The sequence below is a fragment of the Aplysia californica genome, unplaced genomic scaffold, assembly GCF_000002075.1.
Source record: "Aplysia californica isolate F4 #8 unplaced genomic scaffold, AplCal3.0 scaffold00753, whole genome shotgun sequence".
Classification (NCBI taxonomy): Eukaryota; Metazoa; Mollusca; class Gastropoda; order Aplysiida; family Aplysiidae; genus Aplysia; species Aplysia californica.
In genome coordinates this window covers 255,357-268,997 of record NW_004798023.1, presented here as the reverse complement: position 1 = coordinate 268,997, position 13,641 = coordinate 255,357, and the positions used below count along the sequence as shown (strand labels likewise).

General features: G+C 36.7%; 1 protein-coding gene across 1 annotated transcript; it reads left to right on the top strand.

Annotated features, from left to right (window-relative positions):
* Window positions 1-373: 373 nt before the first annotated feature.
* Window positions 374-11,430, top strand: LOC101852729 (N-alpha-acetyltransferase 60). The gene is made up of 6 exons (XM_013088510.2): window positions 374-522; window positions 3,566-3,803; window positions 4,523-4,652; window positions 4,989-5,085; window positions 6,175-6,409; window positions 7,144-11,430. Exons 2-6 carry the CDS (start codon window positions 3,688-3,690, stop codon window positions 7,280-7,282), a joined length of 717 nt encoding a protein of 238 aa, XP_012943964.1. The 5' UTR covers window positions 374-522; window positions 3,566-3,687; the 3' UTR covers window positions 7,283-11,430.
* Window positions 11,431-13,641: the final 2,211 nt, after the last annotated feature.

The window sequence follows — 13,641 nt, the reverse complement described above, 5'->3', positions numbered from 1 at the left end:
CTCTCTCTCTCTCTCTCTCTCTCTCTCTCTCTCTCTCTCTCTCTCTCTCTCTCTCCTCTCTCTCTCGATGTTCTTTCGTTCCTTTTCGGAACACCTTATGGAAGAGGAATTTGATGGTCAAAATCAAAAAACTTCACCGCATAACAAAGGTTGCAGGAGGTCATAGGTCAAGTTTTGCCACTGTTTACTTCCGGTTTCAAATTGGCACTTGTTGAAGTTGCCATGTAGGTTATCACAATCACACCTGATCATCTTTAAAACATAAGAAAGAATGTATTGATATTGTATTGTCTGATTGATAGATCTGTAGAAGGTTATGTTGTTTACTTAAAACTTCTTTGTTCAATTTATTTCATATCGTAAGCTTTATTGATGGGAACCGCTTTTCTCGGTCTTGGAAATTTATTGCTTGTCTCATAAAATGTCTGGCATAATGGCTTCTTTGGAATAATATTGACAAGGTAAAGGTTGGTGAATCAGATCATTGACTTGGCCTGTTGACTCTTTATCCTCCACAAAAGAGTCAGTAATCTTAAGTCGTACATTTTGTCATTTTCTTTTCATTTTGTGATAATATCCAGACGGTATTGTTTTGTAGTTGTTACATGAGTGGGAGAGGTTTGGAAAATCAGTGGTCTTGTTGAAGTTGAATGAAAGTTGACTCCGTTCAGTTCGGTCACATCTGATCTGAGTTCTCATGTCTAACGTGAGATTCTGAAATATTTCTGCTTTCATTTCACCATGTTACTATTCACATTCAATACAGTTGGCTTATGGTCCTGTCTGTATATGCAACTCTAGCTTTGTACTGCTGCTCATTTGACGCTCTGGTGTGTATTGCTAGAATTCGCCTAGGGCCAGGTAGAGAAGTGAGTCAGTAAGTTGTGTGAGTGAATCAGCATCAGTGTAAAAAAGGTGTTGTCATTGCTTGGGCTTTGTTTGACTTCAGATAACACAGTCACAACAACTAACAAAAGCTCTCTAACTTCTGAAATTTTAAATAAAATAGTATAAAATGCAACAGATGTAGCCTACATTTGTGAGCCAGAACTGTAGTAGTTAGGCTTAATTATTGGCCACCCCGGGTGAGAATAAAAATACGATCAACCTCTCACCCCGGGCTGGCCTGGGTGAAACTTGCCAGCGTTGGCTATTCTCACCCGGTGTGAAACAAGACCTGTTTTTCCTAATTTCGGAGTACTGTCTATCTGTGTGGATGATCAAATTGATTATTGACGAAAGCAAAGAAAAAATGACGTTATAGCAGAATAGCACAAAAGTAAGCTAATTTGGTCGTCTACAAAGATGCTATGGCTACTTTACTTTTCGAATCGAGCCGAACTATGCGGGTCGCCATTTTATTTTGCCCGGAAGTTCTCACAAGATCTACTCCTCTCTCTCTCTCTCTCTCTCTCTCTCTCTCTCTCTCTCTCTCTCTCTCTCTCTCTCTCTCTCTCTCTCTCTCTCTCTCTCTGTGTGTGTCTCTTTCTGAATATTGTCTATCGGTGTGGATGATCAAATTGACTAAGTGGGTGGTTGGCGGGTGCTCTGGTGTGGTTTGCTTCTTCTTTCCTATCAAACGTCTATCGTCTCTATCTCCCCTCCTTTTTTGTGTTTGTTACTCTCTTGTAACACCTCTAATCTTCGGCACTTATATGACCTTATTGTGTTGCAAGTGCCGTAAAACCCTTACAAAAACTAAACATTGACTAAAACAAAGATAAAAAATAATGTTAAAACACAAAAGTAAATTAATTTGTTCGTCTACAAAGATGCTATGGCTATTAAACTTTTCTAATCGAGCCGAACTACGCGGGTCGCCTTTTTTTTGCCCGGAAGTTCTCACGCTATTCCTCTCTTTCTCTCTCTTTCTGTCTGTCTCTCTCTCTCTCTGTCTCTCTCTCACTCTCTCTCTCTCTCTCTTTCTCTCTCACTGCCCACAAACAAAATTGTATGCTTTCAACACAAGAGTGCTGGAGGGTTTATTCACGGTGAACACTGCACTCGTTGGCCTATCTCAGGCTCCCCTGCGCTATTCTCACCCCAGGTGAGAATAGAGGAGGTCTAATAATTTGGTCTACAGCCTAGATGTATTGCTGTGACTTAGAATTCGACATTTCTGAAGAAATTTCTTAATTGCAACTTGTAATACAACTAGATCCTAGATTCTAGATCTAGATTTCTACAACTTGTAAATTTAATTTATTAACAAAATATAGAGCTATAATGTCATGATGTCTACATTTTTAGGAACTGAATGGCCTGGTAGGTTGTTGTAACGTGAACATTGTTCTGAGTTCACTAACAATTAATGAGTTTGCGAGTGGTAACATTATTTATTTACAAGAATTATAATTAATTGATGTTCTTACAGTACAGTAAATAGTGTAGACACCAGTCGTCAGTATCTCTTCACTTTGTACCAATCAGTTTTTGCTGACTGCATGAAGAGTCACTGGATGATGTGATCTCTTACTCATCACCATGTTGGGTCTCTATGCAAAATATAGATACCCAGTTGCTAACTGAAGAAAGTGTTTTCTTTGTTTGCTTCTTTGTTTGTCAGCTTAGGTGGGGGGGGTGCACCTGAAGGCTATCTCGCTTATTAGTGGATCAAATTTTACCAAATTTCACACTTACAACAAGCATAGTAAGGGGTCTTAAAATCCGCAATCAAATTAGAGAAAAAAATTTCATTGCCATCGAGACGGTGGTCATATAATATTATATTGGATTTTGTTGACATGTTTTGAATGAATACACTGCACTTATTTTTCCTGGAAATAGAAAGAGTATTATTTTGCATGCATGTTAGCAAACGATAGATCTACAAATTTGTTTGTTGAATTTGTCCTAAATGAATTTTTAAAAGTTAAATGAATTTTTTCCTGAGGTAGTATTCTAGTCTGAAAAAAAATCAGTGAAAATCCACACTTCAGAAGCCATCTACTAAAATCATCTCCTTATATTTATAATGAAAATTCAACAAAAGAATCTTTAGTGTACATCATCTCTTCATTCTCTGTGAAAATTTCATGAAGATTGCTTGAAAAATGGTGGAACTATTCCAAAAAGTATATAGAAAAACCGCGTTTTGAGAAATCAGGCGATAGAAAAAAAAGATACTTTTTATGAGGAAATAGTGGTGACTATTATTTCAAGTATGTGAAAAGATAAGGCTTTAGGGGGTTCTTATGCAATGAAATAGTTGTAAGAGATGTTGAAGAAGCTAAAAATGCCTTCAGCTCAAAAGCCATAATTTTGATCCGAATCCGGACTTTCAGGGTGTAGCCCTCCACCCCCTTAAAATACGGGTCATGAAATAATACTCTTTCCTACTTTCCATTCTCAGAAGCCTTACTTGGACTTGGACCATGTTGAAGTGTATTTTGATAGAAGTGTAATCTTTTGTTTAGCAAAAGTTTGATTTTGACTGCTGATACAAGTGCTCCACTTTTTGTTGAGGAATTTGTGGAGTGCACATTTTGCGTGAATAAGGGGGAAAGAAATGTTCATATTCCATTTTCCCAGCTGTTTTTGTAATTTAGATTTTTTATGTCCACAGATGGAGGTGTATACTGTTCGCCTCAGGGAATCCTAGACATGTGTTAATGACTGAAGCCATGATCGAGAGTGTCTTGTAAGATGGAAGAAGAGAAGTGTCTGGCCTAGTGCTATCTTTTGGACATGACAGCCCAGCCTGTTTTATCACTGAGTGTCCAGCAAGAAGTACAGCTTCGCTTCCTCAATCCATCTGATGTAGGGGAAGTGAAAAAACTGTGCAGGGAATGGTTCCCTATTGAGTAAGTTACCGAGCTGCAAGTAATGACATGCTTTTCCATGGCCATGTAAGGTAGACATGATAACATTAATATTTGAATGGATTGGGGGTTGGGGGGATGGGAGCGTAAAGGTAGAGGTCATTATAATTATAAAGAACTTTGTGTTAGGCCAATGAAAACCTTTTCATAATTAATACAAGTCCTAAATATTTACTGAACTAACTTTTTAAAAAAGTTTGATCAATAATTCTTAATTGGTGTCTTCAAGATAATTTATCGTGTGTGCCCATACTGAACTGAACAATAATGAATAGTCAATTTTATATCTAGGTTCTGTCTCTGCTTCTTTCTTCTTAACATTAGTTTTAGTTATACCATATCATTATATGGGCTTCATCAGAAGGAATTTAACTATTCCTTTATTCAATATTGTAGCCACTTTAAGTCTGCTGTTCTCTGCACAAATGTTAATAAAGAAATATATCTGCCTCTATCTGTATCACTATCAACCTTCATGGCAATCTCTTTTTTTGTTAGATGTCGCTCCATTCTTTGAACAAAATATTTGCGTTTGTGCTGTGAATAGTTTTCATTTTAGTTACCAGAGATCTTGTTCTGTTTCCAGTGGATATGAATCATATACAATTATTTTTCATATTTTATTTTAGCCTTTTAGCCACTCAGAAATGTGTTTCCTTTGAAGTCATGCTAAATGATGTACTGCTCTCAAAATGTTGCAGGTATCCAGACTCATGGTATGAGGAGATTACCTCGAACTCCAGGTTCTATTCTCTCGCTGCAACCCACCATGCAAGAATTATCGGCCTCATTGTAGCAGAGTTAAAGCCTCAAAGTAAACTCAACAAGGAGGTAATTTAGGTTCTCTGTGGGTCTATATACTCTGGGGAATAGGTTTTGACTTGTGAGTTCAGATTTCTCATGTGACAGATCTTTACAAGCAATAATGAAAATGAATTCCTGCTTCTACTCATAGTTTTGGAAGTTTTCCTTTACTCAACCTCACAAGTGTTTCAAAATAAGATATTTGCTAGCTTGTTACCTTCAATAATGCTAGTTTTAAAAGCGATACTGAACCTTTCAAATGTAATAGTACATTAATATCTAAAAAATGGTAAGTAGTAACTTACAAAATGTGTCCAGAGATTTTATCTTTTAAAATTTGCCCCTCCACATTTTCTGTTCCAGGATGGCGATTTGCTTGCCAGCTACTACCCACCCGCCACCCAGGTGGCGTACATACTCAGTCTTGGCGTGGTTGGAGATTTCCGTAGAAATGGGATAGGTAAAATAGTTTTTTTCATAGTTTTTTTTTCTGAATGAAGGGGTAGCGGGAAATGAGCTGTTTTCCACTGTCCCATTTATATTTACTTGTTATGATTATAATGACTTTGATGATTAAGATCAGAGGGGTACTAATGAAAGGGGCAGGAAGTTCGAAATCATATCGTTTTCATGCAATGAAATCCACGAAATCACTGTCCTAAGCTTGAGAAAAAAGCTTGGTAGTTAACAGTAAGTACTATGGGCGGTGAAATACTTAGTGTACCAATACCAGAGCAGAGCAGGCCCAGTCCTCTGCCAATATTTATGACTTTGCTTTTTATGATTAGATCCCTAGGGTCACCACGCCTTGCAAATTCTGTTTCTGGTTCTACCTAGCAAAGTTAGTATCATTGCCGATCCTTTAACCTATAAAATCGTCTCAATTTTTATTATGGTGTCTATGATAGTTGTTTTCAATTTGATGGCTCCCTGATATGGGGAGATTTTAAAAAAAAGATGACATGACACACATTGTATCTTTGATTTGAAAGGGCCTCTACTTTGTTTGTGTCTGAAGAATAATGGTTTAGTTAAACTTTGCAGAGAAATATGGGTAAGTGTAGTCTGGTAAAAGCAGTTTCATTTACTCATCAAGCCTGGGCGTTCATTACTGTCATGGAGATGTGATTAGTTGTTTTGATGTGAATGTGGAGATAATATTATTTGCAATGTCCAATATGTCAGATGCTTACCTGTTAAATGTTGTGTAGTTAAACAGATTGTGTTGAACTGAAGTTCTGGTATTTTTTTTTAGTTCAAGGTATACATTTTCAATTTAATTTGATCTATTTTACTTCCTTCTTTACATTTATTAGTGATAAGGGCATTGCAAATATAGCTGGCCGCATTTAGGTCAATAGCGATAGCTGCAGAAAGGGAAAATGGCCACATGCTGATTCTCATCCAATCAGGATAGGTTTTTAATATATATAAAACAGTGGCTTCACAAATGAGGGAGTTTGCTCAGGGCTCCAGTTGGTAACTGTACTCGTATTTTTTCATTACTTCTCTCTCTTTATTCGAAGTTTGTTCTTTTTTTTCTTTTCAGCATCCTTACTCCTTGACAGCTTACTGTCATATCTAACATCAAAAGAACGACTGGAATGCAAAGCTGTGTACCTGCATGTTCTGTCAACAAATTCAGTGGCTCTCAGGTTCTATGAACGCAGAAGATTTCGACGGCATCTTTTCCTTCCATACTACTACGCAATACAGGGGAAAGCAAGAGATGGATACTCATATGTCCTGTACATAAATGGGGGCCAGCCTCCTTGGTCAATATTATATCCTTTTCAAATGATATTGCAAACAATTTCTTTGTGCATGCCTATGAAGCCTTTTTTTTTCTTTAGACTTGGAAAAGATAAAGGGTTCTGGGATGTGTATCTGAGAAAATAAAGGAAAAGAAAGTACTGAATAATGACATTATTCATACATGAGGAGTTTAAATAGTAGGGAAGGTGGACACAAATAAAGATGATAAGTCTGAATTAACTAGTCAAGTATAGAAACAGTGAGGTGAATATTGATAACTAAAATGCACTTCCATAGACCTTGGAGAAAGATTGTAAAAATACATTTTTATGAAGCATTTTATGCATATGTTAAATTTGGCTTTGTTAAACTACTTCTGTGAGGGTGCGGTGGCAGAGCGGTTAGTGTGCTTGTCTCCGAAGCGGAACGTCCGGGTTCGAGCCTTGGTTCGGACACAGATTTTTTTCGCCCCCTCCTGCCCACCCAGCAGTAATGGGTACCTGACTTCAAGTTGGGGAAGTAAAAGCGGCGTGGAAAGGAACTGGCCACCCTACCACAATATGCTGAAGGCCCAAGAAGTTGTCTCACTAACAAGGCAATCCCCAATGTCCGGATCGGATGCGGGAACAACTTTACTTTAAACTACTTCTGTAGGCCTCTTGTAGTTTGTTTATGTTTATTTTGCCAGATAGACATTTTTAACATTATTATTCATTATTTCTTTTGCTGTTCTTTTATTGGAAATTTTCCTTAACTGGCTTACTGACTATTTGTCCCATTGCAGCAGTGTCATGACAAAACTACAGCCCTGTGCTCTACCTCGCCACGTGTACAGCGCCGTCCGGAACATTTTACAACGCTTGTTGTCTAGATCTGCGTCAGAAGTTTCACACAACAGTTGATAATTACGGCCACTCATCATGAATAGCCGCCTCTTTGACAGATGCAGTGGACAAAAACGTGTTTGGTGCATTCTCATCAATTGGTTGAACTTATCAAAAAGCTGTTCTTGCTGAGGATATCATTGTGTTTGAAACTGTTATGTTGTGTGTGCCTCCTCTGAGTTACGTTGATACAAGCAATGATTCATCGTGTGTGAATTATGTAGGACAGGCTTTCTGTGAATTTTGTAAATGTAGATATTATTTGTAGCTAAATGGTGACTGTGATAGTGCATTAATGACTTTTTTTTTAAAATTCTGATTTTGAAGACATTGTTGTATTAAGGAAGTGAAAGAGACTGGTGAATATATTCTTGGGATGGAAGGCTTCCTCAGCAATTTGTCTGTGATGAGGGTGTGGTAAAAGAGAGATGCGAATTTACACAATTTCAATTAAAAGTGTTAGAACTACTTGAACAACTGTACGAGGTCTTTAGAATTTGGAGTTACTGGACAATTGAATGTTGCACAGGCCTCATTTAAAAGAAAGCTTGTGAAGGTAAGTTTAGTCCAAATCTCTTTATTAATATATACATGTAAAATTTACTTCTCATCATGATATCTTTGAGGTAGAAATGTACATCTGTATCTGAGAACAGTCTACAGGAAAAATTAAAGTGGATTCACTTCATTACAATTTGTAAGCTAAAGAACCTATTTGCAATTTGAGTGGAAGCAGAGGTTTGAGCATTTTGTTTGTTAATGTGTAAGATATAGATAGCAGTTAAAAAAATATGCAGATTTAGCTGCACTTTGAACCTGGCAGTTGTTTTTCACAAGTTGCTATATTTCTTGTTTCGAAGACTCACTTCATTGTAGGAAAATTCCAAGGCATTCGTAGTGCTCGTAAATTGTATTTGCCTTATTCAAAATTTAAGTCGCTTTTTAAAAAAAAAAAATTTTTTTTTTAGAAGTCTGATACAATAACTATCCAAGGGTTTGAAATGTATGTAGTTTTTTGACAGGTCATAGTTTTTGTGAAATTTCTGCTTTTTCATCCAATAGTTTATTCATTTGATTTGAGTTTTTTGTTTTGTTTTTTGTTTATTTTTCAGTCTCTTTGCACTCAAGATTGGTTGTGCAGCATATTGAGCATTTTATTATTATTGCTCTTTTCTGGTTTGTTTCTGGTTTCGGTGGAGACAAAATATAGGAATTTATTTTTGATTTACAGTCTCGTGAAACAAAATAATCCCAAATTTATGAAGAGTAGTGGCTAGAAACTATTTGCTTGGTGTGTTCTGTGAGAAAGTCTCGAATTTTTAGAAATATCTGGAAATACTGAATAAGGGTGATGTTGATTGATGTGTAATCAAATCAAGTGTAAAAACCTCTGAGTATTGTCGGTCCATGTACAATGATAATGAACTCATATAAAACACAGTTTTGAGTGTTGTAACAGGGGTAATTTTTTTCTTTGAACTTCAAACAGTAAGGTGGACCAGAATACAAACTTCAATACCTTATTTTATTTCACATGGTTCAACGTTTTTAGACGAGACAAGTAAGAGTGTCAGAGGAAGTTGTTGTTTTTTTCATGAAAAGCATGTAACAAGTAGTTTTTGTGCGTATTTTTTTACATAAATTTTTTTGCTTTGAGGTTTCTACAGACTCATATTTACTTCAGTTGACAAACGACTTCATTGCAGCAGCAGTGTGGAAGATGAAGGTGATTTTTTTTTTTAAGCACTCCCAGTTCATCACACATAAGTATGCTTCATAGGTTTTTTTGGAGGTTTTTTTTCAGTTGAAAATCATAATTATTTTGATTCGCTTCTTTTGAAAATTGTAAATGCTGTTTCAGAGACTTAGCGCACAGAAAATGAGCTATGTGAACAATAGAAAACCAGCTTGTCTTGAAGGACAGGTCTGCCTGTTTGTTTATAATGCTCATACTCTTAGACTTATATTTCATCTCCAATGGATTTATTTATGTTTTTTCTCACATGCCCATATTTTCACCATAGTTTTGACATTGCAGCTTTCTGCTTGTTTGTTTACATATAAACAATTAGTACTGTTCAAAGATATCTTTTTTAAAAAATAACAAAAGCTCATGATTATAGCTTTTATGCATAAGGCAGTGAATGATGTTTGAATCCTGGCAACAGGCTAGACAAGAAAAATTAAAACATGGATATATTTCATAGTTTTGTATACTTTGTATCAAAAGTTATTGTTCTCTGGGCAGTTTTATAAAAGTAACTTTTAAGCTTATGCGATCTTGAAAAAATATCTATATATTATATGTGGACTTGTTTTGTTTTTTTTACTTTATTTATAAGTGCAAGATGCGAAGAATGTGATATCCGCTATTAATAGTTTTCCCACTTTGTACATTTTTGGGAACTTGACCTAAAAGGGATAGGGTTTGAGTAGAGCAGTAAGTAAATGTTGAAAAATTAGTTTGTTACTACTTATAGATGTACTGTGGCAATTTCTGTTATGCCTTACTTTAGCGGATATACTTTCCAGTAGATATTAAACACTCTATTGTACGCTACGCTGGCTACCTAGGGAAGTTATTTTGCTTATTGTAAGTGTTCTGTGATTCATGAACTGAATACATGTAACTGGGTACCCGTCATGTCATGTCAGTATTATGACATCTGAGTGTTTATTTACAAAGTAGAGAGTGTAATCGTTCATATCCCACGGGGTAGCAGCTCAAATATTGTAACTCGGGGTTTTAGAGAAAAAAATCACGGTTTTACATGTTCCAGGGCAAGTGGATGCGGGGAAACCTCAAAATCATATGCTTTTTTGGGTGAAAATACACTTTGAATTGAAATTCCAGGTTTTGTTGATGGATATAATACATGATGATGAAAAATCAGCTTTTTGCTCCTGTAAAATTTGAAAAACCTGAATTACAATTACAACAGTTGTGCTGCTGCCCCGCAGTCTGTCTTCAGGTTTTGATGACAAACGTTTCTAATTTTCAGGTCTTATTATACACATAACCATACTATTTTGTAAAGCTATGGTTTATGCAGCTATCTGTTGTTAACTTAAAAAACTCATATCTCAATATAGGCCTATTGTGTGTGGTTGTTTTTCTCAGTATTTTTTTCTAGCCTTTAACATCATCAGTATTGTTCAAGTTACCTTGATAGAAATCTACAGGACGGCAAGTGGCATTTCAAGTCAAGGAGCATAATGTGAGATAGATTAGTGAGCTGTCGGCGAGAAAGAATTGCTCTTGATGTGAATAAATAATTGTATGGTATGTGAAGTTTACTCTTTTGTGAGGTAAGCAGTAAAATCTATAGCAAAATGGCTTGTGTGTGACGTGAGGATTTCAGTACTTAGGGTGAAAAAAATGATGTTTTTTTTTGCTTCTATTTTGCGCCCTCCGTTTTCACTCTTTGTTTGTATACTTTCAGACAGTTTGTGTGATTTTTAAAAAAAAGTGAAATGTAAATATATGGATATATGTATTAATGTTTACTATTCTTAGCAGATATTGCTTTGTGCAATACACATTTTTTTAATTATGACTTTGTATTACAATTACAATTGTTGGTATCAACTTGCACTGAGAAAAATTTTGTCAAGAGTGTTTGCGTGTGAAGAGGTTGGTGGAAGATGGGGGGTATTTGTCAAAGCTCTCTTTTCAGGCGGATTGGAAGGAAAGATTATCAAATGTTTATTTATGAAAGTGACAGTGTTTGCTTTCCCAGATATACGTACATGCATTCCTATTAGAATTCTTATCACTTGTCTTGATTCAAAAGACATATAATATGCCTTTATTTGTATCGAACCTAAGAGAGATTTAGTAACATGTCATGACACTTTGCAGTCACACAGCCAGTAGTACAAAATACCCCATCTGGTCGCCCAGCCAGGAGAGTGACTGCAATGGACATCTCGAGCATGACGCAGTTCTGCGCCAGGTGACTGGAACGGATAATTTTCACCGTCACATTATTGCGCCAAGTGACTGCAAAGCGTTAATAAGGCCAGTTTGAGAAGGAAAAGAAGGACACCTATCTTTTTTTTCCATTTTATTCCCACTATGTGTACCATCTTTTGGTGTGGCACATTGCCTTGAGCTTGACATATCTATTGTAGTTGTAGTTTCGTTTTCCTGAAGAAAAAAAGAAGAAAAGAAGAAGATTGACTCCAAAGCCTTTATATCACCTGTCCAAAAAATAAGGTGTAGTGGGATCTCATGTGGCCTAACTAGCTCACCATACATACTTGTCTACTATATATATCTGTCACTTTTTTTGGGTTTTTTGGAGTGTTCCTTTTTTTTTTTAGCCCTCATAATAATTCACTGCGATTCAACAGCCATTTCAATGTTTGTCCTGCTCATGAGATCTGTTTTGCCCTTTCTACTGTGCACTACTTTTTAAAAGGTGTCATGGGGGGGGGGGGGGGGCGCTTTTTCTAATTGCCATTTGTTTGTGTGTTTAGAAGGGAAATGTGGAGAGGGGTGGTCGAAGCTCTTTACCTTTTTACTAATGGGAACTACATATAGTTGCCCAAAGCCGGATTTTTTGGCAAGATATTGACATATATAAATGAGATGTTTGCTGGAGATGTGGTAAGGAATTCTTATCCATTGTTAGCTCCCAAACTCTGTGGCACTGAGAATGCTCATTTCAACTCTCAGTTGTTGAGATTGCATGCCCCCTCCCCCCCGGCAGTACTACTGACTGAAGTGTCTTTAGGCCATTCCCAAAGGGGGGATATTAACATGTTCTAATGCACAGTAGAATTTTAAATGGGCTGATTTATCATTGTCATACTCGTGTCATACTGTGCTGGAACAACACAGGGGGAACTGCTGCTTTTTCTTTCCTCATCCTTACTATCGTCTCATTTTTCCTCCTCTTCTTTTTTATGTTTGTCCCTCTCTTGTGAACTGCTATTTCCGGGGTGCCTTGATAGTGGAAGCAGAGTTTGTGCTGTTGAGGCTAGAGAGGTGAGCAGAGTAAGCCTGATTCCCTGTTCTCTGTTGACATCCACCCCTTGGCACTCATATGACTTTATGCAGTTGAGAGAGCCGTAAAACCTTACTAAAACTTAAAAAATGAGATTGCATCAATCCAATGATTTTGGGCGCTTTCATACCTGATCAAGTATAGTGAGAGATGGGAGGCTGTGGCTGCTTTTTCCTTCTGTATCGCTTTTGTTTTTTCATCTTCTTACATTCTCCTGGCACTTATGCCCCAAACAGTGTTTGTATGCATGTCTCTCTCTCATTCAAATAATGTATGAAGTCATGGATTTATGGAATGACACAAGCTCTGAGAGTGGAATATTGCACGAATTAAAGCTTTGTGTTGCAAATACTGCATTGGTCAGGAATGAATTTTTTTTTTTTTTTTTTTTTTTTTCAAAAGTATGGACTCATAGTCACAATGTTTGTATAGTATTTGCCATGTATTGTGAAAAACATATTTTTGTGGAACTGTGCGGTAAATGATTGATACTGTGACTTCTCGTAATGATGTAGACGATTTTGTTTTCACACAAAGGAGATGTCAAACAATAAGATGCACTGTCTCCCACTTTTTATGTTTATCATCAATTTGCTGGGCCAGTTTTTACCAATCCCATCACTCATGTGTTTTAGGAGCAAAACCCTTCCCTTGGGTAGGGTAATATTTGTGTTATCTTTGCTCATCCTTTTATATGTACATGTTTTCTCCATTATTTATGGTATGAAGGCTTATTTTTTAATGACATGGTTTACGAATATGAAAGATCACCAGGTCTTGGTAAGAGACCTGCATTTGAAAATTAAGAATGGCAGGTTTTCAAGGAGAGAAATCCATCTGTAATAACCAGTGATATGTCAGAATTCCAGGGATGTAGATACATACTTATTTACAGATGGTTTAAAGGGTAGTAAGCAGCAAATAACACAATGAGAAAAACTGAGCTGATCAGGAAGACAGACAACAGGAAGGAGTGGGTACCATGATAGGCAATGTCCTCTCCAGACCTGACACACCTGAAGATTAAAACTAAAACTCTAAAAAAATTAAGTTCATATGCTTGTTCTCTTTTGAGATTTAAAGGGTGAACATTTATTAGAATGATGCGCTGGTTTTCTTACAAAGTCAAACAACGTACGTTTCCAGGGTAGAAAAATATTGTGCCTAGGCCAATGGTGCAGCTGCTGGTTTCTTTTTATGGTTGTTGCACAAGAAAAGTTCATGGTTAACTTGCGGTGTCTCTTTTTTGCTTATCACATAGCGAAGTGTTTGCTCGCATTTTTTACTGGACGACAGATTAGTTCAAATGATACTTCAAAGAATGGTGTCAGAAGTCTCCATAGTGTGGTTGAAATGGGGGGCGGG

Bases quoted from the DNA above. Each gene is read 5' to 3' on its own strand.
- LOC101852729 (XM_013088510.2), top strand. From the start codon at position 3,688: ATGACAGCCCAGCCTGTTTTATCACTGAGTGTCCAGCAAGAAGTACAG. The intron at 4,653-4,988 runs GTAATTTAGGTT...TTTCTGTTCCAG, and splicing joins AAAGTAAACTCAACAAGGAG to GATGGCGATTTGCTTGCCAG. The intron at 5,086-6,174 runs GTAAAATAGTTT...TTTTCTTTTCAG, and splicing joins TTTCCGTAGAAATGGGATAG to CATCCTTACTCCTTGACAGC.